Source organism: Solea senegalensis, linkage group LG1 (genome assembly GCF_019176455.1).
Source record: "Solea senegalensis isolate Sse05_10M linkage group LG1, IFAPA_SoseM_1, whole genome shotgun sequence".
NCBI lineage: Eukaryota > Metazoa > Chordata > Actinopteri > Pleuronectiformes > Soleidae > Solea > Solea senegalensis.
Window position 1 is genome coordinate 34,793,232 of NC_058021.1, and position 24,480 is coordinate 34,817,711.

The 24,480-nt window shown below is 41.0% G+C and overlaps 2 protein-coding genes across 6 annotated transcripts in view; both read left to right on the top strand.

Annotated features, from left to right (window-relative positions):
- Positions 1-1,030: 1,030 nt before the first annotated feature.
- Positions 1,031-9,034, top strand: riok3 (RIO kinase 3 (yeast)). The gene is made up of 13 exons (XM_044025825.1): positions 1,031-1,336; positions 2,206-2,318; positions 3,089-3,237; positions 5,413-5,517; positions 5,606-5,715; positions 6,175-6,318; positions 6,406-6,533; positions 6,612-6,800; positions 7,462-7,621; positions 7,720-7,800; positions 7,911-8,000; positions 8,118-8,231; positions 8,529-9,034. Exons 1-13 carry the CDS (start codon positions 1,301-1,303, stop codon positions 8,640-8,642), a joined length of 1,533 nt encoding a protein of 510 aa, XP_043881760.1. The 5' UTR covers positions 1,031-1,300; the 3' UTR covers positions 8,643-9,034.
- A 6,606-nt stretch (positions 9,035-15,640) lies between these two features.
- Positions 15,641-24,480, top strand: part of rreb1a (ras responsive element binding protein 1a) — a 45,683-nt gene continuing 36,843 nt past the window's right edge. For 2 of the 5 annotated variants that reach the window (XM_044025528.1, XM_044025537.1), the window contains exon 1: positions 15,641-15,938. In XM_044025528.1, coding sequence (XP_043881463.1) covers positions 15,899-15,938 — 40 coding nt within the window. In that variant the 5' untranslated portion in view covers positions 15,641-15,898. Of the gene's footprint in view, positions 15,939-16,907; positions 18,064-24,480 lie in introns of those variants that run through there. The other 3 variants (XM_044025554.1, XM_044025562.1, XM_044025545.1) reach the window with 2 other exon arrangements.

Consider the following 24,480-nt stretch of genomic DNA (forward strand, 5'->3'; position numbering starts at 1 on the left):
TTTTATTTTAATGGCCATTTTATATATTTTTTTTACTTTAAATGTGGAGAAATTATTTTTTACATTAATAATTTTAATGATCACGATTTTTTTAAATAATTATTTTAGATGTTTTTTTTTTACTATTTATTATTAGTTTCAATTAAAAAAATCCATCATACTTAAAAACCATTATCTGTTTTATATGACATACATGTTCATAATTAATATGCTATTATTTCCACAGGTTTTTCTGATTGAAATAGACTTTTATAGGTTTATTTATTTTAAATAAACGCTGTATATAATAACTATATGTACCGTATATATAAAGTACATGTTTTAGTTGCAAACGTGTCATAAATAATAATCAAAATCGTCTGGACTTTTTAAAATATTTTCCTGTAACAAAATCCAGACTTTTATTTTGAAGAAACTCCTCTGGTTTCTGCTGTGAGCTGTGCGAAAACCTGCACGCGCTTGTGTGTGTGTGTGTGTGTGTGTGCGTGCGTGCGTGCGTGTGTGTGTGTGTGTGTGTGTGTGTGTGTGTGTACGCGTTCACGAGACAACCTGGATTCCCTATAATGGAGGGGGGCGCGCACAATAGAATAAACAGAATATGTATTCTTATCTTCTTTCACTTTATAGTTTTATTTAATAATAGTATGTGTATAAAACATTATATTGTATATATAACACATTTATGCATAATTTTCAATCAAGTTTTCTCTTAAAAAAAGCCCGATTATTTCTTGAATTATTCAGAGCACATTTCTTACTCTGATACATAACGGCAATTTTACACACTGTAACGCGTTCTCTTATAATAATAAAAATAATGATATTATTATTATTATTATTATTATTATTATTAATAATAATAATAATAATAATAATAATAATAATATAAAATACGTTATAATAATGTCGGTGCTGTTATTTGTTATTTTTAAAATATGAAAATAATTTCGTACTCACATTCAAATATTTTTCATGTTAAGAAAATCGTGAAAGAAACTGGGAGGAGGCTTTTATTGTGAAGGTGCGCCGGTGACGCATTTCCCGCTGCTGTGTAGGTCTCTCTCTGTGATCGCTGGTGGACTCTTAAAAGGCAGCTCCGTCACTTCGATAAAAAACGACATTTTTAATCACGGACACCGACTCTTCGTCATCTTTTTTAACACTAACGACTCGTGACGACTGTTAGACACGTCACTACGCATCGTCAGTTAAAAAAAACAAACGTGCTAACGTTACCTCCGCCGTTGCTAGCCGCCATTCTGTCTCTCGAAGAAAGAGTCGATTAATCGTCGTCGCAAACATGGATCAAACAGGAATCACGACAGCAACACCGAAGGTAAAACAACGTATTTGTTTGTTTAGGGTCCGTTAACGCTGCTCGATTGTGTTAGCTGCGAATGCTAGTCAGATTCGACACATTTCAAACACTGACATTATGTTATAAATATCGTTGTAGAAATAGTTTTAACTGAACTCTTTATTAAATCGTGAGGATAACATTTGAAATATAGTTTGACCACGTGTTGCCATTAAACATGTGTATAATAATCACTTAAAACTTACTTAATTGTGATTAATTTAGCCTCTTCATTTATATATGTGGGTGTTAAATTAGGTCATGACGTGGTGGGCGTGGCTAAGATGAGACATGTTTGAACATGTTTTACGATGAGTCACTGGTTTAATTTTAGTACAACAACGTCATTTATTATATGAATCGTGTTAGTTAACAGGTTCAGTTAATGTTAAACTAAAAAAAACACATTTTATACACATTTTTCCTGTTTTTGTCTTTAAGGAGCAAATATAACAAAATATCCACATTTAATGAGGATATCACAATGTATGATTTTGCAAATACTCACTGTTTTTTGCAAGATCGTGACAATAGCGCATCGTGGCGACTGCTGCTGCCGTTAACATGATGAATGTGATTTTTCAACTTCTGAAATGTGATTTTCTGGTTTATTTTGCTCCATAAAAAAAATTAAAATCATTTAAACTAAATCATTCTGTGTTTGTGGACATTTGAGAACAGGTTTGACAAACACTGATCAATATTAATACACATTTTCTGAATCAAACAACAAATTGATGAAATAAAATAATCATAAATTGCTACACACACAGCAGGGCATTCAGTATTTAACAGCAGTTTTTTTATAATGATAATAATCTGTGTGTGTGTGTGTGTGTGTGTGGCAGAGTCCGTGGGGGTCATTGACCGTGGACGCTCCTGCTTGTTCTCTGACCGACGTGATGAGTGAACAATTGGCCAAACAGCTGGACGACGAAAACGAGTTCCCTGATCTCACTGAGTAAGCTCATCATCTTTATCAGACGTGAAAAAAAACTGATCAATCAGGCCAATATTTGACATCGAATTAACTCTCTCAGATGACCTCTTTAATGTATATAACAATTGATCCTAACTCTAAACCCTAGGAATGCACGATATTATCGGCTGGTATTGGCTTTCAAAACTTTATCATATCTTCTCTATCATAATATAAATCACATTACTACGTTTCTGTCCGACTCAAAGTTTCCCCTTAACCTTGAGGTGAAATGTAAAGATGGGAAAGGGCTATTTTGGTTTAAACATTGTGGAAAAACTATTGTGATTCTGAGTTGCGTCGCGATTCAGACGTGGACGATTCTGAATGGATTCACAAACTTTGTAAATGCTGATTATATAACATGAAGTGGACACTACGAGAAGGCAGAACTCACAGGGAGTGAGCTGGGCCAATACTATGTGTGACGTCGTCCGACTGCCGTGCACTGATTGATGTCACAGGAAGAGACACAAGAAGATGGTCTGTGCTTCCGCCTCCGTTGAATCACGTGACGTAAAGGCGCTTCCTGTGTTGAGAGAGAAGGCCGAGTTTGAGGAAAATAGGAATTTTTTTATTTGCAGCTCATGAAATAAAATGCAGAAGAATCGCTGTCATTTAGAAATGAGATCATGTGTATTTTTGAATCGAGATTGAAATTTTTTTTTCTTTATGATGCAGTTGTAACTATCCACTTTTCAGAACAGTGTGTGATCTGCTGCTGCTGCTGTTGTTGTTGTTGTTGTTTCCAGATCAGTGTCTGACCTGCTGCTGTCAGACGAGACCGGTGCTGACACGACCAGCGACCTGATGCTCGCTCAGATGTTGCAGATGCAGTTTGATCGTGAGTTTGACGACCAGCTGCGTCGCGAAGAGAAGAAGTTCAACGGAGACAGCAAAGGTAAACGCACGCACGCACAACCACGACACAACAGGAAGAGCGCCGCGACAACTACTGTCAGCTTTGAAGGCGGACATTTTGACTGACACCTGTGATTTCTCAAAATAGCTGCTCTCTCCGCCTTTGTGTTGCTTCCTTTTGTTGTAGCTGCTAACTTAGAGGGCCACACACACAAGAACGAAATCAGTAGAATTCTCAAAGGTTTTTATAATTAACATAAATCCGAAAACACAATCAGTACGCAACTTATGATGATGTCATAGCCCCACCCACACTAGCTTTTATGTGCATGCTCCACATTGTCTGCTGTTTGTCTGTGGCTGCGTTACAGTGCCACACACAGGCCTGGCATATGTAATACAGCATTGAGATGACAACATTTCTTGAAACAATACTGAATTCATGGGGAAACTTTTTAAAAGATATCATTAAAGTTCTGTTCGGATTTAAGTTAAAGGGGACATATTATGCAAAATCAACATTTTAACCATTTCAATACTTATATTTGGGACTCTGGAGGCCCTACCAGTCGCCAAAGTGTGGAAAAAGAATACACAGTCATGTTTTCGTGGTCCCCCTTAGTGTAAGGGTTAGGGTTAGGGTCTCACTGCGAATGTTACCACCCCACCAGTAAGTTTACTTCGTCCCTGTAAAATGCAAGAGTGCAGGCGAGGGAGGAAGAGTGGTATTATGTCAACGCGGAGGGACAAGTGTGCAGTTGGTGGCTGCACAGTGGAGTGCAGTGTTTTACACAAACTTCCAGCCTCAGAGAGAGGATTTTATATATGAAGCTAATGTGCCGGATAAAGTCAGCAAACGTGTGTTCGCACCACTTCGCACCAGACTGCGGCCAGTGGTCGCCGTATTTAGTCAGCCACCGTATTTCATCAACGTACAAACACACACATTTTTAAGGAAAGGTCAAATAGAGCTTGTAACTGACCGTTCTGACAATTTGTTCAGTACGTCCTCCATGACCGGAGCACAGACTCAGTCTGATACAATCACATAAAGCAGCTGTTTATGCAGCTCGCCACTGGCGTTCAGCGGTGCTGTCCCTAAGTGTCTTTAACTGATTTACAGTTCGGCAGTGTTCGGCTCGATCCTTATGTAGGACGTCTCTTCCTGTGACGGCACTCTCGCTGTTTTCCGCGCACGCTGCCATGTTGATATTGTCAGAGAACTAGTGGAGGGAGGGGGTGAAGAATGGAGCGGAGGGAACAGGAGCTGAGCGAGTGAGCGCTGTAAAAAGGACAAATCAGAAACCCCCTGGAAGAAGTGGGTGTGTGCTTGTGTCTCATTTGCATATAAAGGGACCACGCAAAAAAACGTTCTGAAAGAGGCGGTTTTGGCCGGGTTATTGACCGGCTATGGTGCTTCATCCTTATGGTATTTTGACCAAAGCATGTCACAGACATGTTCATTAGGACAACAGGGAACTAGTTTAACTTGGTGAAATAGGGTATAATACGTTTCCTTTAAAGGTGACATAGAATGCTTGTATCACACATATATGTTAGTTATGGAGGTCTACTTACATATATGAACTTGTTTTCATAATTAAAAACCTCCTAATCGCTGCAAACAAGCCGATCAAAATATCTCCTCACTGACGCTCTCGTCAGCCGCACTGTTTCAGACCAAAACCACACCCCTAGAATGTGGACTGTGTTGTTATTGGCCAGCCAACGAGAGCTTTCCCACTGTCCTGTGATTGGCCAGGTACCTGGAAGTGACGTAATAGATAGGCCAGCTCTCAGATACACAGCTCCCCCTCTGGCACAGTGGATGCTCTGCATCTCAGCAGCTACAATGAGAGTAGTTCTTCTTCTTCTGCGGTTGAATGTACGCAACCGGATGTGCCCGGACTAGTGCCGGCACCAGGAGGCGCTACGGTGGTGAGAGGAGTGGTGAGGATTTTTGATGACGACATCAAATTAAGGAAGTGCCGATCTGCTTCGCAGAGCCCAGGAAAACAATACAACACTATTTTCTCAGCAGTGGCTCAGCTGTTTGTTCTGAAACTTTAGGGTTTCATAAACGAGGTAATGACGCAGATACACACACAAACACAGCGTTAATTGGAGCTTCTGGTCTATGTGGGCTTTAAGAGTTGTCTTAATTTAAGTGTGGTTTAGTGACTGTGACTGTGTGTGTGTGTGTGTGTGTGTCTAGTGTCCATCTCCTTTGAGAACTACAGGAAAGTCCACCCTTACGACAGCGACAGCTCCGAGGACGAGGTGGACTGGCAGGACACCAGACACGACCCCTACAGGGCAGGTAAGGTAACTGCAGGAGGTGGACACAATAACAAACACCAGAGTGTGTGTCACAGAGTTAACGTGTGTGTGTGTGTGTGTGTCTGCAGACAAGCCTCAGACGACGCCTCGTAAAGGTTTCACAGGAAAAGGCAAGAACATCACGACTAAACACGACGAGGTGACCTGCGGTCGCAAGAATGCAGCACGTATGGACAACGTAAGACCACTCAGTCACTCACTCACTCTGTGGTATTTCAGTTCAATGACTGTGTCAGACGGAGTCTGTGTTCCGCTCATGCAGGAAGTACAGATTCTAATGATTGAATAACAGACGTTACTATCGTTACAGACGACTCTGCCCACGTTTAAGAGGAGCAATGAAGTCATCATGGAAACCTACGTGGCAGATAGTGATAATAGTGATATTATGGTGGTGTCATCTTGACATTATTGGGATATTGTTGTGATATTATCGTGACAATATTATTGTGAGTGGCGATCTCCTAAGCCCCTCCCTCTTGTCTGTGATACCAAACTGATTCGAGTTAGAACTGTATCATGGAACTTCCTGTGTCTCTTCCTTTCACGATCAAACCCCAACAAATCAAATCAGTGGACACATAAAGAGGCATGGTCAGCAGGATGTTAATGCCCACTCTTCCTCCTCTTCCTCCAGTTTGCTCCTGAAGTCCTCGTGGGTGACGGTTTGGGGATGGACCTGAAGTTGCCCAATCAGGTGTTTAACTCTCTGAAGCAGCACTGCTTCAGCGAGCAGCGCCGCAGCGCCAGGCTGCACGAGAAGAAGGAGCACTCCACTGCCGTACGTATGACTCACAGCCACACGAAATGACACGTGCGATTTCCTCCTCACGTTTTAAACTCAAACACGTCTGTGCTCTCTTGTCAGGAACAAGCGGTGGACCCTCGCACTCGTCTGCTCATGTATAAGATGGTGAACGCTGGCGTCCTGGAGAACATCAACGGCTGCATCAGCACTGGGAAAGAGTCGGTCGTCTTCCACGCTGATGGCGGCAGGTCAGTCGCTGAACGCTCCGAGGCAGAAAAAACACGAAAAATACAACTGTTAAAAAAAACTGTTGTTGTGTTTGTCAGTCTGGAGGAGGGGGAGGAGCCTGTTCCCGACGAGGTTGTCCTGAAGGTTTTCAAAACGACGCTCAACGACTTCAAGAACAGAGATCGTTACATCAAAGACGATTATCGCTTCATCGACCGATTCAGTAAACTCAACCCACGCAAGGTCATCAGGCTGTGGGCAGAGAAAGAGATGCACAACCTGACCAGGTGACTGACCACGCCCACCACACCACCACTGATACTGCGCAACACTGTTTATGCTACTGACGCTGCTAACACTGTTAATGCTATTGATGCTGCTAACACTGTTAATGCTACTGATGCTGCTAACACTATTAAATGCTACTGATGCTGCTAACACTGTTAATGCTATTGATGCTTCTAACACTGTTAATGTTACTGCTACTGTTAATGCTATTTACACTGTTAATGCTACCGATGCTGCTAACACTGTTAATGCTACTGCTACTGATGCTGCTAACACTGTTAATGCTAGCACTGCTAACACTATTTTTGCTGCCTGTGCTGCTAACATCTTTTTTGCTACTAGCGCTGCTCACACTATTTTTGCTGCTAACACAATTTCTCTACCAACACTAACACTATTTTTGCTGCTTGTGCTGCTAGCACTGTTTTTTGCTGCTAATGCAGCTAACGCTATGTTTGCTGGTAGCACTGCTAACACTTAATTTGCTGCAAACACATTTTTCGCTTCCAACACAGTTTTACTAATGTTGCTAACACTGAAAATGCTACTACGGCTAACCGTGCTGTGACACAATTTTTGTTGTCTATTTGTTGACTGTGCGTGTGTACGTGTGCATGTGTGCTTGTACGTGTGTGTGTGTGTGTGTGTGTGTTCGTTCAGGATGAAGAAGGCGGAGATTCCGTGTCCTCAGGTGGTTTTGTTGAAGAAACACATTCTGGTGATGTCGTTCATCGGTAAAGACCACGTCCCTGCTCCTAAACTCAAAGACATCAAATTGAGTTCTGACGACATGAAGAGGGCGTATTTCCAGGTTCTGCACGTACGTACACGCACACACACACAAGCACACACCACTGTTATCATTAATATTATTATTGTTGTTGATGTGAGTGTGTGTGTGTGTGTGTGTGTTTACAGATGATGCAGCAGATGTATCAGGAGTGTAACCTGGTTCATGCTGATCTCAGTGAATACAACATGCTGTGGCACGAGGGCAAAGTAAAACCTCTTCTTTGTTTACTCACTTCTCCATCATTGTGTTTGTTTTGCTTCATATTGTGTTGTTCTCTCTATCTGTGTGTGTGTGTGTGTGTGTGTGTCACTCACAGGTGTGGTTCATAGATGTGAGTCAGTCAGTTGAACCCACTCACCCTCACGGCCTGGAGTTCCTCTTCAGAGACTGCAGGAATGTTTCCACGGTAACACACTTATTTTTTTCACATTTCAGCAGCAAACTGTTCTTTATTATTCTGTACTTTATAATGTGTGTGTGTGTGTGTGTGTGTGTGTGTGTGTGTGTGTATGTATATGTGTAGTTCTTCCAGAAGAGAGGAGTGAGTGACGCGATGAACGTATACGATCTTTTCAACGCCGTCACTGGACTCAACATTTCTGTGGCTGATGAAGACGAGGCGGAGTTTATAGCTGAGGTAACACACATACACACACACACACACACTTCTGTTTCAGTAAAGTTGTTGTTGTGACGAAATATTTTAATTTTAATAACATCATTATCTAAACTCAATTGCCGATGTGATACTATCACGATATTATGGTGATATTATCGTGACATTATGGGGATATTGTTGTGATATTATCGTGATATTGTTATGATATTATTGTGACATTATGGTGATGTTGTTGTGATGTTTTTGTGACATTATTATCGTGAGTGTCCATGTTGTGCCGTTGTCCTAAGCCCCTCCATCTCGTCTGTGTGACAGATCGTGGCGTTGGAGAAGAGGAACGAGGATCACATCCAGAGACGAGGGAAGAAAACGTTCCCGGTGTTGTCAGAAGAAAACGACCCACCTTTAAAACCCGGCGCAGCCGACTAACGCCGTCCACCAACACTGCATCTTCACGATCCCGCCGTGTTTGAAGAAGAAATGAACGGAGGAGGAGCCTGTGCCATGCTCCCAGAGGAGGGGGCAGAGTGCCTCCTCCTGGCTGCAGGAGGAATGATTTGACTCAGTGGGGAGCGCCCGGGCAGCGGAGCGCCTCCTGCTGGAGCTGAGTCTCCTTTATCTGTGCTAATATTGTCCCGTACTGTTTTTGTTGACGGTACGTGTTTTTAATGATCAGTAAAAAAAGTTGTTTTCCGATGATTTTTCAGCAGAAAACAAACGTGAACAGTGATTATTATGCGTGTTTAAACATAGCTTCGGTGATGTAAACATGGATCACGTGACCTGGAGTGAAAATTAAATGAACTCAGTGAAACTAAAAATGTCTGTTTGAATTTTTTACTTTCAGAAAATCGTGTAAAACCAACTCACTCACCCACACCAATACCCATAGAGAAAATCAGTGAATTCAGCTGGCGCGGACACAGGAGCTGCTGGTCTACTACTGCCTCGTGTGGTCACTTTGTGTCACTGAGGTAAATCTGAATAAAGCATTTTAAATGCTGAATTAACAAAATAAGACATTTGAACTTGGTGATGGAGGCAGCAGTGGATCAACAACTCCTGTGTGCTGTGATGTTAAAATCACTGATTTTCTCTATGAGGTTTGGTGTGGGAGAGTGAGTGGTTTATAAACCCTGAACTGTCCCTTTAAAATCCTTTCAAAAATACATTCATTGACAAACATGGAAACGTTTGTCTTTGTGATGACAGTTACAGAGTTTGACCACGAGATGGAGTCAGAGGCTTTTTCTACATCTTTAATCATCACTGACCTCCAAAATGAAAGCACACACTGTTCTTATTGTGCTTTTATTTTGTTAGTTATTCATAGAGTTTCGGGCATTAACACAACAAAAGTTTTTAACTTTGATTCATGCACTTTAATTGAATCTGGAAAATTAAACTGAACTAGTTTTTAATAAGTAAAGATCAGGAATTAGAGATTATTCTAATGATCTGAGTGTCTGTCTGTCTGTCTGTCTGTGTGTGTGTGTGTCAGTTTAGGGTGGAATTTCTTTAATCTGTCCCTTAATTTAAGATTTTACGGTGCACTGTTTTACGTTAAAACCTTTAAGGTGGAATCACTTAACTCTTTATTTCTACATTTTATGGTGGAATTACTCCACTGTTACTTTCATTTGAAAACTTTTAAGGCAGAATGACTTCTCTGTTACTTTACTCAAGATTGTTAAGGTGGAATTCCCCTCCTGTTACTTTATATAGTATATTAAGGGGGAACTGGTTTTATTTTTTACTCCACTTTTAAGATGAAATAAATTTACTCTGTGATATTGTTATCTTTTTATATAAACATTAAAGTAGAGGGACTTTTTTTTACTATTCTTCTAAGATTTTTACTTTTATTTTAGATGAACTTACTTTGTTTCCTTTTCTTAGTATAAAGAATTAAATGAGTCTAAAGAGTTTTACATAAACGTAGAATGAAAGATGGATTTCTGTTTGTTCACTTGACTCCTCCTTCTGCTCCTCCTTAGTTGTCCTCTTGTTGTCCCGCAGCTGTCCTCAGTCTGTATGTGGACGTCTTGGTCCAGCTGTTTGTGTCAAAGCAGCTGCGACGACACACACACACACACCAAACTGACTTTACTGTGATGAGGTCATGTGTTACGGTGGCCCTGAGGGTCAAAACACACACACACACACAAATCATGTACTGTATCTTTAAAGACGTTAAAGTTCACTTATTTATTTTTCTGTTTGAGTAAAAAAAAAGTTTATGATCATGTGAGTTTGACTGGAAGGTCAAAGATTCCTCTGGTTTATATGTGTGTGTGTGTGTGTGTGTGTGTGTGTGTGTATTTTGACACTCGACCCCCCCATCCCTGACAGCAACAGGTGAGTCATCGTCATGGCAACTGTATCTAATGTGTCAGCATCAGAAAACTGGTCTGTCCAGATACCATACACAAACACACACACACACACACACACACATGCAGGACTGTTGTGTGGAGCACCCCCTACAGTCTGCACATGTCATTACATCCTGTCAACACCCATTTCTCAGTGTTTGTCATGTTTTTATTTAAAAAATATAAGTTTGTTTAACAGTAAACTTAATACATTTAATTATATGACACTTAACAAAAGACTTGGCTCATAAAATCTACGTCAGTTTAAGTCTAAGATGTCTTTAAGAACACATTTATATCTTTATCTCACTGTTAGACAGACTTTTCCAACAGGAAACTGAAGTTTATAAACCACTCACTCTCCTGCACCAAACCCCAAAGAGAAAATCAGTGATTTTAGCTCACGGTGACACAGGACCTGCTGGTCTACTGCTGCCTCGTGTGGTCACTTTGTGTCACTGAGGTAATTCTGAACGAAGCATTTTAAATGCTGAATTAACAAAACAAAACATTTGAACTTAGTGATGGAGGCAGCAGTGGATCAACAACTCCAGTGTGTGTGATGTTAAAATCAGTGTTTTTGTCTATGGGGTTTGGTGTGGGAGAGTGAGTGTTTGTAGGTCAGTAAATAACATAAACCTCCATATTTAACAGCTTTTTTTGTGTCAGTATCTTTTTAACCAGAAAAAAGTGTGAATTTAGTGACAAATCAGAGTGTTTGATGGTTGTGTTTTCAGCCTCGGCCTCAGGCTCAACAGCAAACAACTGTTACCTACAAATCATCCGTCACTATTGGAAACCGGTTTTTCTCCTCCCCCTCCCCCCTCTCTCTCTCAGCAGCTCAAACTTCCACATGTGTGAGACTTTTCAAACCTCGTTCTCTGTGTTTGAAGAGGAGAAAAAAAGAGTGTGATGATGAACACACACACACACACATACAGACACACACTCACACAGTGTGTGTCTGTATGTATGTGTGTGTGTTCATGTGTGAGGAAACAGAGCAGCATGTGCTCGTTGTCCCCCCACACTGTGGACAGGTGTTAGCTTCATGTGACGGCCTTTCTCTGTTACTGCTGACACTTCTGCTGCTGTTACTGCTGCTGCTGTTACTGCTACTGCTGCTGTTACTGCTACTGCTGTTACTGCTACTGCTGCTGTTACTGTTACTGCTGCTGTTACTGCTACTGCTGCTGTTACTGTTACTACTGTACTGCTGCTACTGCTACTGCTGCTGTTACTGCTACTGCTGCTGTTACTGCTACTGCTGCTGCTGTTACTGCTGCTACTGCTACTGCTGCTACTGCTGCTGCTGTTACTGCTACTGCTGCTGTTACTGCTGCTGCTGTTACTGCTACTGCTGCTGTTACTGCTACTGCTGCTGTTACTGTTACTGCTGCTGTTACTGCTACTGCTGCTGTTACTGCTACTGCTGCTGTTACTGCTACTGCTGCGTGCTGCTGTTACTGTTACTGCTGCTGTTACTGCTACTGCTGCTGTTACTGCTACTGCTGCTACTACTGCTGCTGTTACTGTTACTGCTGTTACTGCTACTGCTGCTGTTACTGCTGCTGTTTGTTACTACTGCTGTTACTGCTACTGCTGCTGTTACTGCTGTTGCTGTTACTGCTACTGCTGCTGTTACTGTTACTGCTGTTGTTACTGTTACTGCTTCAGCTGCTGCTGTTACTGTTACTGCTGCTGTTACTGTTACTGCTTCGCTGCTGCTGTTACTATTACTGCTGCTGTTACTGCTGCTGTTACTGCTGCTGCTGCTGTTACTGTTACTGCTGCTGCTTCTGTTACTATTAATGCTGCTGTTACTGTTACTGCTTCGCTGCTGCTGTTACTGCTGCTGCTGCTGCTGTTACTGTTACTGCTGCAGCTGCTTCTGTTACTATTACTGCTGCTGTTACTGTACTGCTGCTGTTACTGTTACTGCTTGAGCTGCTGCTGTTACTGTTGCTGCTGTTACTGTTACTGCTTCAGCTGCTGCTGTTACTATTACTGCTGCTGTTGCTGCTGCCTGCTGCAGCTGCTGCGCTGCTACTGCTGCTGTTACTGCTGCTGTTACTGTTAATGCTGCTGTTACTGTTAATGCTGCTGTTACTGCTGCTGTTGCTGTTACTTCTGCAAAAAATCCTTAAACAAAGTAAAAGTGTGAAGTTATTCCACCTTAAAGTTGTTGATTAAAGTAAAAGTTAATTCCATCTTAAAATCTTAACTGAAGTAAAAGTGTGAAGTAATTCCACCTTAAAATCTTAACTAAGTTAAAAGTGTAAAGGAATTCCACCTTTAAATCTTAACTAAGGTAAACGTGTAAAGTAATTCCACCTTAAATTGTTGAATAAAAAAGTGTTAAGTAAGTAAGTAAAGTTTCATCAACAACAACAAATGTATCAAGTGTTTAAAGGAAACACTGCTGCTGAGTTCAGTGATGCTTCGGCTCCTCCTCCTCTTCCTCTTCTTCCTCCTCCTCTGGATGAATGGATGAATCCACCCTTTTGTTGGCGATGGTTGGTTCCTCGGCAACAGCTCCATGGTTACAGTCCAATAAATAACATCACACTCTGGAGGAAGAGGAAGAGGAGGAGCAGAAGGAGGAGGAGGAAGAGCAGAAGGAGCAGGAGGAGCGTTACAACTTTACTTGACTTTAAAGACAGGAAACTCGTCTACAGGAGCTTTAATGTTAGATTAACAAAATAAAAGTTGCCTGAACGAGAGAAACTCTGCCCCCTTCAGGACAACTGTAGAACAGCTTATTCAACAATTTAAGGTGGAATTACTTTATACATTAAGTTTATTCAACAATTTAAGGTGGAATTACTTTATACATTTAAATTAGTTTGCTCTTTTAATATAGTTCAGATTTTAAGGTGGAATTGCTTCACTTCCCAACTTCGCTATATAATCTTAAAGTGGATTTACTCTATGTCGTTATTTAATTGATATTTTTAAGGTGGAGTTATTACTTTTGATTTCACTTGGATTCCTTAAAGTGGATTTGCTTCACTGTGTTACTTTATAAGGTGGACTAACTTAAATCTGTTACCTTTTTAAAGATTTTAATGTTTGACATCTTAAGGTGGAATGACTACTCTTACTTTACGATGGCATTTTATGGTGGAATTATTTCACTCTGTTGTTTTATTTTTAGGTTTTAGATGGAATTACTTTGCTCTCTTAAATTGAGGACTTTTTGCAAAACCATTTTATATTTTTTCAGTGAAGTGAGTTAAAGGTAAATGTGGACACACTGTAGTATCTGTCTCCACAGTTACTGCAGTACTTTATCAGGTAAATGTACATGTATATATGTATGTATATATACGTGTATATATGTTAATGTTACAGTAGTTGATGCAGCTCAAACTGTTCCCTGTCACTCTGTCAACTAAACTGAAGTCACTTTTTCTAATTAAACAGGGAAACACCCAGACCCTCCCCCTCCTCCCCCTCCTCACCCTTCATCATCATCACTTCATCAGGCTGGTTCAGCCTGTTGCTGCAGGCAGGAGGAGAGTGTGTGTGTGTGTGTGTGTCTCCTCTCTCTCTCTCCAACAGGGAATGAAGGGAGGAAGAGGAGGGGCGAGGAGGATGAGGAGGAGGAGGGGTTTGTATCTGGAGATGGAGGCTGAGCAGGAATGCGGGCGAGAGAAGGAGAGAGAGGAGTTGCTGCTGTGTCTAAATTTAACAATGAAAGTGGGAGAAAGTTTAAATTTAGTTTCAGCTTCAGTGACTCAGTTTAGTCTGAGAGACAGTGAGACACACACGCACACTCACACATCCTCATCATCAAATGTCCAGTTTTTCACAATAAAACTCAACATTCATTCATTCATTCATTTACATGAAGGTCACGGGGTCACTGGTGCCACAACTAATTTCACTTAAGATGAAAATACTCTTTTTCTTACCCAAGATTTTAAGTGGAATTACTTTAATTTTTTAACATAATTTTACTAAATTCTTTTTGTTTTAAGGTGGAATTACATCACTTTGTACTTAAAGTTTTACTTTACTTTTATCTCTATTTAAGGTGGAATTACTTAAATTTTACTTAAAGTTTTACTTAACTTGGATTACATTTTAGCTAAAGTTTCACTGAATTTAACTTCTGTTTTAAGGTGGAATTACATCACTTTGTACTTAAATTACTTTTTACTTAAAGTTTACTTAACTTGATTTACTCTTTCCTTAAAGTTTTACTTAACATTTATTTCTGTTTTAATATTAAATTACATTAACATCCTTCTTTAAGTTTTAGTTAACTTTAATGTGGAATTACTTTACATATTTACTTAATGTTTACATTTCACTTAAAGTGTTCCTTAACTTTTATCCCTGTTTAAAGGTGGAATTTACTTTTTACTTACTTACTTAAAGTTCTGGGTTTATTACCTCATCATCAAAGTGACTTCACTCACACCTCTCCCTACGCACACACACACCATCATCATGCTCTTCTACTCTTCAAACCTCGCGATACCTGCCTCCCACCCTACACCTCCCTCTTTACCTGAAACCTCGCGATATCTGTCGCCGCGGCTCCACCGTGTGTGTTTGATGTTTTTCTTTTTAAAGTTTAAAGCTCAGACGTGGACACACACACACACACATTTACATCACGTGGCAATAAACTAAACTCGCGCAAACTTAATCCTTTTACTGGAAGTGCGCGCGTGCAGTTTGAGCACAGTGTTTTTTTTATTAACCGATGAAAGGTGTGTGTGTGTGTGTGTGTGTGTGTGTGATGCTCGGTGATGGCCACGTCCCCCTGGAGACTGAGACGCAAACACGTGATGAGCTTTACTTATCAGGTTTAGAGAGAGGGAGAGCGAGGGGGGGTTTAAATAAAAACAAACAAACAAACATCGCTATTTAACTTCAGTTTGTTTCTGTTTGGAAGAAAGAGAGAGAGAGTGAGAGAGAGGAGAGAGAAAGAGAGAGAGAGAGACGGGAGGAAAAGAAGCAGCAGAGGTGGAGGAGGAGGAGGGAGGGGAGGGGAGGAGAGGAGAGGGGAGGGGAAGGGAGGGAGGAGGAGAAGCCGGAGTAAAGTTTGTCCAAGTTTGCACATCCCTTCGGAAACGCCATTTTGATTCCTCTCCTCTCCGGAGCGAGTTTGCAGCCTCTCACTCTCTCTTTCTTCCTCTCTCCCCCTTTTTTCCCCTTCATCCCCCCTTTTTCTCCAGCGCCACAAACAGCACCCGCCCCCCTCCCTTGCCTCCTGCTCCTTCATCATCATCATCCTCATCATCATCCTCATCATCGTCATCCTCACCCACCACCACCATCCTCATCCTCGCCACGATGTCTCGCCGCAAACAGCCCAACCCCAACAAAGTAAAGCGTAAGTGTCTCTCCATCTCGCTCTCTCTTCGTGTGTGTGTGTGTGTGTTGTTCTGGTTCCGTGTGTGTTAAAGTGTGTGTGTGTGTGTGTTGATGCGATCACACACACTTTTTCTCCTCTTCCTAGTTTGATGCGCATCCAAGCGGTGGAATTCAGCCTCACTTCTCTTCCTCATTCACTCCTTAAAGTCACTCGCTCTCGTTACTTTGTGTCGTTGCTTTTTTGTTTTCTTGCTGGAAACTTTTTCTTGTTCGCGGCCTGTGGCGCGTGCACACCGGGTTTTGGGGCAGGGCGCTCGCAGCGGCGGCAGCAGCGGGGGGTTCAAAGTCTGCTCCGCCGGACTCGAGCATCCATATCTCGGTTGCACTTTGGTCGGAGCCTCGCTGTTAGTGGCCATGTGTAAAGCTACCAGACACCCGCGGTAAGCTGGCGGCAACCCGCGTCGCCGTTTCCGCTGTGCGCTTTCAAAGTAAAAGCACCTGTTGCTGATGATGATGGTCATCTTGTGGGGATTGATGTGTGTGTGTGTGTGCGTGTTTAACACAAAATGACTTAAAATTCAACTTGAACTGAATCACAACTCACAATTTTAAGGTGGAATTGTTTTAATCGTTCACATTATTTCTACTTTTAAGGTGGAATATCTTTATTTTTCCCTCTCAGTTGTTGGTACCTTCCTGATTATTTGACTTTTCTGACTCAACGCTCACAATTTCAGGTGGAACTGCTTCCTATTATTACATTATTTAAATTTTAACTCCACTTTTAAGGGGGAATTATTTCATTTTGACTTCATTCTTGGTATTTCATTTGTTTATTGCCTGAAATAACATCTATAAGTTCATGGTTTTAACTCAGCATTCGCTACAAACGTTCCAAAATCAGGTTTGTCAACATTTACTTGTGTGTGTGTGTGTTTATTTATTGTTGTGGTTGTTTTTGGAGGCACCGAGGTGCATGTGTGTGTGTGTCATGTTCAGAAAATTAGGAACAGCTGAAGTGATGCTATGTGAAACAGGCAGGGCGAGTTTTTGCTTTGTCATCAGTTCACGTGTGGGGTGTTCCTGTCGCCGTGCTGCTGCTGTGGCAGCCGCCATCTTAGACTCTGACATGTCTTCACTCTGCTTCCATTTCATCACTAACTTAAGTAACATGTGAATTTAATTAGTTCATACTTTATATTAATAATGGAAGTATTTGTCTGTTAGTGTCAGTGCTGGGGTGTGTCAATCTCAGAAATCACAATTTTGCATATTTTTAAGGCAGAATATGCACGTTTATTTATGAATGTAAACTCCGAACATTTGTAAAATTAAGTTATTACAATACAATTGTGTAGTTGACCTCAAGACTAAAAAAATAAAGTCCGGTTTATTTTGAAGGGACAATATGGCCGTTTCCGGTCGCGTCTCATGCTAACGCCGATTAGCTTGACAGCGCTGCCGTGACCTTGCTCAGACATTTTTTGCAACGACAAACCGAGCGCCGTTGACTAATTAACGGCACCGGGACGGCGCGGCGGCGGACCGGGCCCGTGACTCCCTCGACGTGGCGGAGTTCCTATCGCTGTTTGGCGACTTTTCGCCGCGTTTCGGGTACTTTTTGTGCAGCGTCCGCGGTGACGCGCAGCGGCAGCAGCATCGACGTGACGCCTGTTGCATCCTTCCCCCCTCCCTCTCCTCACCTCCCCCTCCTCCTCCTCCTCTCTTTTCTCTCTTTCGACATCATCTTTTCGACGCGTTAACTTCCATTTTGCACGTTAACTCGCTCTTTTCTGGCACTTTAAACTCTTCCCGCGCTTCAAACGTCGACTCCGTTAACTTTTTCCTCGCGCGGCGGCTAGCTTTAGCCGTTAGCTCCTCCGCCGTGAGTGTGTGCGTGTATTTTCCGTGTTGCTAACAGGAGGAGGAGGATGCTCCTCTCTCTTCTGCGCGGAGCTTCACTCCTCTGAAGCGGGTTCACGGTGTCACTGAAGCCCGTCAATGATTGACGGACAGGCCCGCGGCTGGAGCAGGAGCTGGAGCCGCGGCAGGGGCTGGAGCCGGGGCCGGGGCTGGACTTGTCACTGTGCCGGAGAAGAGCTGCTCTGCTCGGCTGTTTCTCCTCCGACTCTCCGCTGAAATTGGTGAGATCATGGTTGCTAGGGATTTTCTCTCTCTCCCCCAGTGTTCGCCCCATGTCTCTCTACCTCTCTCTCCTCCTCGCTGCTCAGGAACTTTGAACTTTGCACAACTTTGTTGAGTTAATATTTCACCAAAAAAAAAGCACTTTTAAGATGACTTTAAGTTTATTTCCAGCGACTAACACGAGTTTACACAAACCTATGCTGTGTTTGGTGTTTATTTTTCGAAATTCAGCAGCTTTTTCTACACATTTTATTTAAAACTAATTTATCTTTGTTCTGATCCCAGTTTGCATTAAGTTAAGACTTTAATGCTATTAATGGAAAATAAAAGCAAGTTTACAGTAGTTTTCTGTTAGTTGACACACACTTTTGTTAGACTTTATCGAGTCATAAATGATGTTTACATCCAAATACATGGATGTGAATTTTCAAAATAAGTCTTAAAAAGTGACCGTGGTTAAGGAAGATGAATTATTATCAGATTAATCTGCAAAGTTAGAGTTTTGACTTTAAGGGAAACGATGATTCATCCTTTTTTCCCCCCTTAACTTTTTGACTCGATGCAAATAATCTTAATTTACTCCGGAGAATCAGAAAGTTGTTGCTCACAGGTGTTTGGTGGTTGCCATGGCAACCATTTGAACCGAAAAGTTGCAAACCTCTGATGTGCAGCCATTTTTTCTTTCTCTGAAAAATGGGAAGCTAGCTTTAAAGATGCCCCTCCCCAAAATGTATTTTTGCATAAACACGGAAATAAAACCTTAAATCACACAACATTAGAATGTGAGTCGTGACTTTAATGAATCTTTTTACCGATGTTATTTTTAAAATATGTTTGATATTGTAACGTCATCGCTGAGTTTATCTTAACCTTTGACAGTTTCACTCGCAGACTCTCATCAGTGACGTTAAAGTCCTTTAACGGCCACACGTGTGGATTTCCAGCATGTTTATGGTCGTAAGGTTTTCAAGGCATCTGAAGTGGTTTTAATCTGGACTCTGGGATTATAGCTCGTTCAAATGTGTAAATTCAGCATTTTGATGCTTTTTATGTCCCTTTTTTTTCTTCTTTAACTTCTCCTTTTTAAAAACATTGTTTTCACACCAAACAACACATTGATTGCGACTTAATCTTAAGTTTTTAAATGAATGAGTTTGACTTGTTGTTTGTGCTGTGCTGTTGTGAATATTGTGGGATGCACAGTGTTCTCTGCCACTCGGGGTTGTGTTTAAAGTACTTTTGTTGACCTTTTGTTGCGACGTTTTGGACATTTATTTCAGTTGCTCCTTCATTTGCTCGTACTTTGACTTTGTCGTCCTGGTGACGTTTTTAAACACTTCTGAGTTTGAGCGTGTTTTTCTCTGTGAGTTTGAGCTCTTTAAAACTTGTGTTGATGGCTTCTCTGGTCCTCCTCGTCTTCCTCTTCTGTCAGGAGGAGGAGGAGAGATCTGGATGAGCAGTTAGCATTCCAACACGAAATTCAACACTGAGGCCGAGCTGGGCCCACGGCAACAGCGCTCTCTCTCTCTCTCTCTCTCTCTCTCTCTCTCTCTCTCTCTCTCTCTCTCTCTCTCTGTGTGTGTGTGTGTGCGTCAAATCAATCAAGTCTCGGCAGCAGAGAGTTGACAAGCTTGTATATTGATCTTGTTTGATGATGTCGTCATCATCAGCTGATTAATCAGTGTCCTGCCGTCACTCAAAACAAACAAACACTGCATTTCTTTACCTGAGACGTTTCTTTATGACGTACTCGCATGTCGACGCTTATTTTTAATAATTTGTTCGTCTTTTATTCGTTGTTTTTGGTTGAAAAAAATCGTTGTCTTTCACATTTAAGAAGCTGAAATAGTTATATTTTGTTGAAAAACTTAATGTACTTGTTTTTATTGTTGTTTTCCGTTATTAATATGACTCTTCTTTGACATCCTGGTGTCTGTGGAGGTGACACTGTTGGTTTTCAAAATTTAAAATTGATCCAATATATACTGTATGAATATAAAAAAAACTGGTTTATAACGAAAGTAATTGTGTTAAATTGATATTTATAGAGAAGATTGATGACTCGTTAATGGTAAATAGTTGACGACGATCATCGATTTTACAACAAAAATCAACATTACAGTCGAGAACGTCAGGATTTTTCAGGTTTTTAAACATTTTATGAACCAAATCGTTGATAAATTAAAGTAAAAATATGAAAACGAATCTTTACAAATGACGATGGATCCTCCTCCTCTGGAGGTGGACATTTTGAAACGCTGACGAGAGATGACGTAGTCCATGAGGTCACACACGCTTACACACACGCACAAAGAGTGTCTTGTGCAAGAGGAGCATCCTCCTCCTCCTCGGTTGTGAGTGTGAAGCGTTTCTGTGGGAAATGAAGTCACACACACACACACACACACACACACACACACAGCCTGCAGTTACAGTCATGTAAAGACATGACACTCAGGTGTTTGCTGTTGCATGTGTGCAGGTGATTCTCTGTGAGTGTTTTCATCTGTTTCTCTCAAACATCCAGTCCTGGTTTCTCTCTGTCCATCACCGGAAACCAGTCCTATATACACACACACGCATTTCTTGACTGTATTAATTGATTAATGGGTTTTTTTGTGGCATATATACACACACACACATGTATTTATATTGTGTTTATGTGCAACTAACATTTATTTTTCTTGATGAATCAATTCATCTGGTTCAGAAAATGTTGAAAATATTCACTTTTAGGAAGCTGAAAAATCAAACAAAATTAGGTTTAAATGATTGAAAAAAAAACATTAATCAATTAATTCAGCAGTAGTCCACATCGTATCACAACTCCCAATGTGGTGTAATGTAATGTAAACAAGAGAACGCAAACATATGGACATAATTAAAAGTATTTAATGGCTGTAATTGGGAGGAATAAATACTCTTTATTAATAGATGCAGTGTGTGTGTGTGTGTGTTAATGTGAAATCTCAGTGGGATCTTTTTGTCCACAGGGACACGAGTGAAACCGCTAATTAAAAGCTCTTGTTTTCCCTCAGAGACGCATTAACCTACACACACACACACACACGTCTGTGTTCATTGACAAAGTTGAGACAAGTTAAATACCAGACAAACGTGTTTTTGTCTTATCTTTCTGTCCGAGCTGAAAACATTTAAACATTTATTTAAAAATGTTTTTCTCTGAATTAAATCAGGGTGTTGTTATTTGAGGTCAGAGGTCACGTGACTCACTTTCAAGTTTATAAAGTTTGTATAGTCGTTTTTTGAAGATAAAGTTTGTTTTTTGTCGTTTGCCATAAGTGGTTTTTTGAAGCAGCAGCTTTACATTTACGTCCTGCTGAGGTTTTTTAAACACACACAGAACAACATCACTCATGTGTTTCTGCGCCCAGCCTCTATTTATAGACACGCCTTTTTTAGATAAGATTATGTTCCATCCCCCGACGAGCAGGAGGAGGAGGAGGAGGAGGAAGGTGAGCAGAGGAGGTGAATGTTTGACTTCAGGAGTTTTAATGTCACATCCAACAGGTGCGAGTGAAATAACTCAGTGATGCTGACATTTTTATTCAAATGACGTCCTCGTGGTTTCTAGTTCAGAGTCCAGAACTTAAAGCAGCTTTTGAAATACACAATGTTTAACTTTTCAACTTACAAATGTGACTTTTTGGATCGTTCAAACTTCAATAATCAGTCTCTAAAACGTCACTTTTACATTTACAAACCTAACTTTCGAAACATAATTAAGTTTAAAGTGGACACAGTAAAACAATTAAACCTGGCTTTAAAACTTTAGATTTTTTTAAAGACACAAGTTTAAAAACACAGAAAACTGTTTTTTAACCCGTTTGTTGGAGCTGAGACTTTTTAAACCTTCAAAACTTGACTTTTTACTCTTTAACCTGAATTTTTTTACTCTTAAACTTGACTTTTTAACTATAAAACCCTAACTTTTTTACTGTTAAACCTGACGTTTTACTTTTTAACCTGACTTTATAACCATGAAACCCTAACTTTTTTACTCTTAAACCTGACATTTTAACTATAAAACCCTGACTTTTAGACTCTTAGTGTAGTACAGTCTTTCTCAAAAGACTCACTCTCGGTGAGTTAATAGTTCAGTGATTGTTGATGTGAAAACCCGGTGAGTGAATCAGGACAATGATGGATGGATGTTACAGTCATGTGACCACAGAGGAGAACAGATGATTAAGATGCGTGGTGATGATGATGATGACGATGACGATGATGATGGTGTCAAACCAGTTTGAGCCTTTGGGCCTCAGCAGGGTGGAGATGCAGCAGCCTGTTGTTTCTGATCTGGGTGTGGTGTCTCTATGGATGTAGATGGAGCAGCAGCGCAGTGGTGGGGGAGGAGGGGTGCGGAGATGGGTGGGGGATGGGTGGGAGTCACACTCTTACACCTCTGTCTGGAAGCAAATGGCTCATCACTCTCTTTCCTGTGTCGTTCACACACAAACCTGGTAACTGTTTTGTTTTTCAAAAAAAGTTTGTGTAAAAACTTTTTTATTTCATTTGTAATGGTTAACTTTGCTGCTTGTTGTTTTTACTTAAACTAACTGAAACTCACACTTTTATTTTGAAAACCTTTAAAACCCTAACTTTTTTACTCTTAAACCTTACTTTTTACTCTTTAACCTGACTTTATAACCATAAAACCCTGACTTTACTCTTTAACCTGACTTTATAACCATAAAACCCTGACTTTACTCTTTAACCTGACTTTATAACCATAAAACCCTGACTTTTTTACTCTTTAACCTGACTTTGAAACCATAAAACCCTAACTTTTTTACTCTTAGTGTAATTACTGAAAACAAGACAACATCTGAAAATGTTGTCTTGTTTTGAAAACTGGGGATTGCACTTTAGACAGGTTAAGTGCAATCCCTTTAGCCAGGTTTGGTAAAACTTAAGAAAAAACCTTTTGAAAGCTCCTTAGAGTTTTTTTATTTTATTGAGGCTTTTATTTTGGAAAATCTTTGGACTGTATTTTACTTTAGATAAATGGTAACTGAGACTTTTATGCATTGATGAACAGAAACTGAGACTATTGTTGTGAAATCTCTTGGTTTGTTTTTCAGTATGGATGAACAGTTACAGAGACTTTTATTTTGAAATCTCTTGGTTTGACTTTTAGCATGAAAACTGGAGCATGAACCGCTTTGTGTTGATTAGGGCGGGGATTAATGTGGAGCCGTCACATGACACTTCGTTAGCGATGAATCAGCGTTTTTTTGATGCGCCTTTTCTCCGAATAACAAAAGAAAATACCTCTGTGTTATTGATTATTGATCGATGAAGCTGTAAGATGTTTTTTTTATTGATCCGCCGCAGAAACGATTGATCAATAAGCGAGAGTTTGATTGTTTGTGGACGACATTTGTCTCAGATTGACACCTGCACAGGTGACGCGTGTCACATGACCTAAAGAATTGACAAGTTGATTGATGGATGGATAGATTGATCTCACGGTGAGAGCAGAGGACAGAGTTGTGACGAGGCGAGGAGAGGACGAGTGTAACGTGAGACGTAGGATGAATGGAGGCTAAAGTAGGACATGTAACACACACACTGTGTTTGTCACTGTCAGCTGATTATTTTGCATCTTCACTTTTACCATCTTTTTCTTTGACGCAGGAGTGAGTGAGTGTGTGTGTGTGTGTGAGAGTGAATGTTGCAACTGGCCCTTTAAATGTGACCTTCTTTTCAAATGTACAGAATCATAAAGGAACGCTGAGAGATAACACTCTGTGAGCATCACCTCCTCAGCTCCACCCCCTTCTCCTCTAACATATCACCTGTCTCCTCCTCCTCCTCCTCCTCCCCTCCTCCCTCCTCCGTCCTCCGGCCGTTGTGACATTCTTTCACAGTCGAGCTCCTCAGACTTTGGACTCGCAGTAAATACGGTTTTATTTGCTGCAAACAGGGTGAAGGTGGACGTGTGTGTGTCTCTCTGTCTCTCTCTCTCTCTCTGTCTCTCTCTCTCTCTCTCACACACACACGCACATGCAGTGATAGTTAGCTCCACAAGCTGCTTATCAGCAAGACAGTCTCACCACACCCAAAGACACACACACACACACACACACACACACACACACTGGCTCTTCTGGCATCCCATACAACAGGTCTGACACACACACACACACACACTGTGACACACACACTCAGCTTCATTCCTCCACTATACATTTGCAGCTTTTACACACACACGCACGCAAACACACGCTGGTGTTAAGAGGCTTTGCAGGGATGCGGTGTGGGCGGAGTCTGCTCAGTGAATCAGTGTTTTTTAAAAAAAAAAAGTGATGAGGAATGATGAGGAAGTTCAAAGTGAGTTTATAGCGCTAGGGCTTTTATTTTGGCGGGGCACATCAAGCTTGCTCTGTCAG

Excerpts from the sequence above, each read along its gene's own strand:
- riok3 (XM_044025825.1), top strand. The coding sequence starts at position 1,301 with ATGGATCAAACAGGAATCACGACAGCAACACCGAAG. Across the intron at positions 6,801-7,461 it reads GAGATGCACAACCTGACCAG|GATGAAGAAGGCGGAGATTC; the intron begins GTGACTGACCAC and ends GTGTTCGTTCAG. Across the intron at positions 8,232-8,528 it reads AGGCGGAGTTTATAGCTGAG|ATCGTGGCGTTGGAGAAGAG; the intron begins GTAACACACATA and ends TCTGTGTGACAG.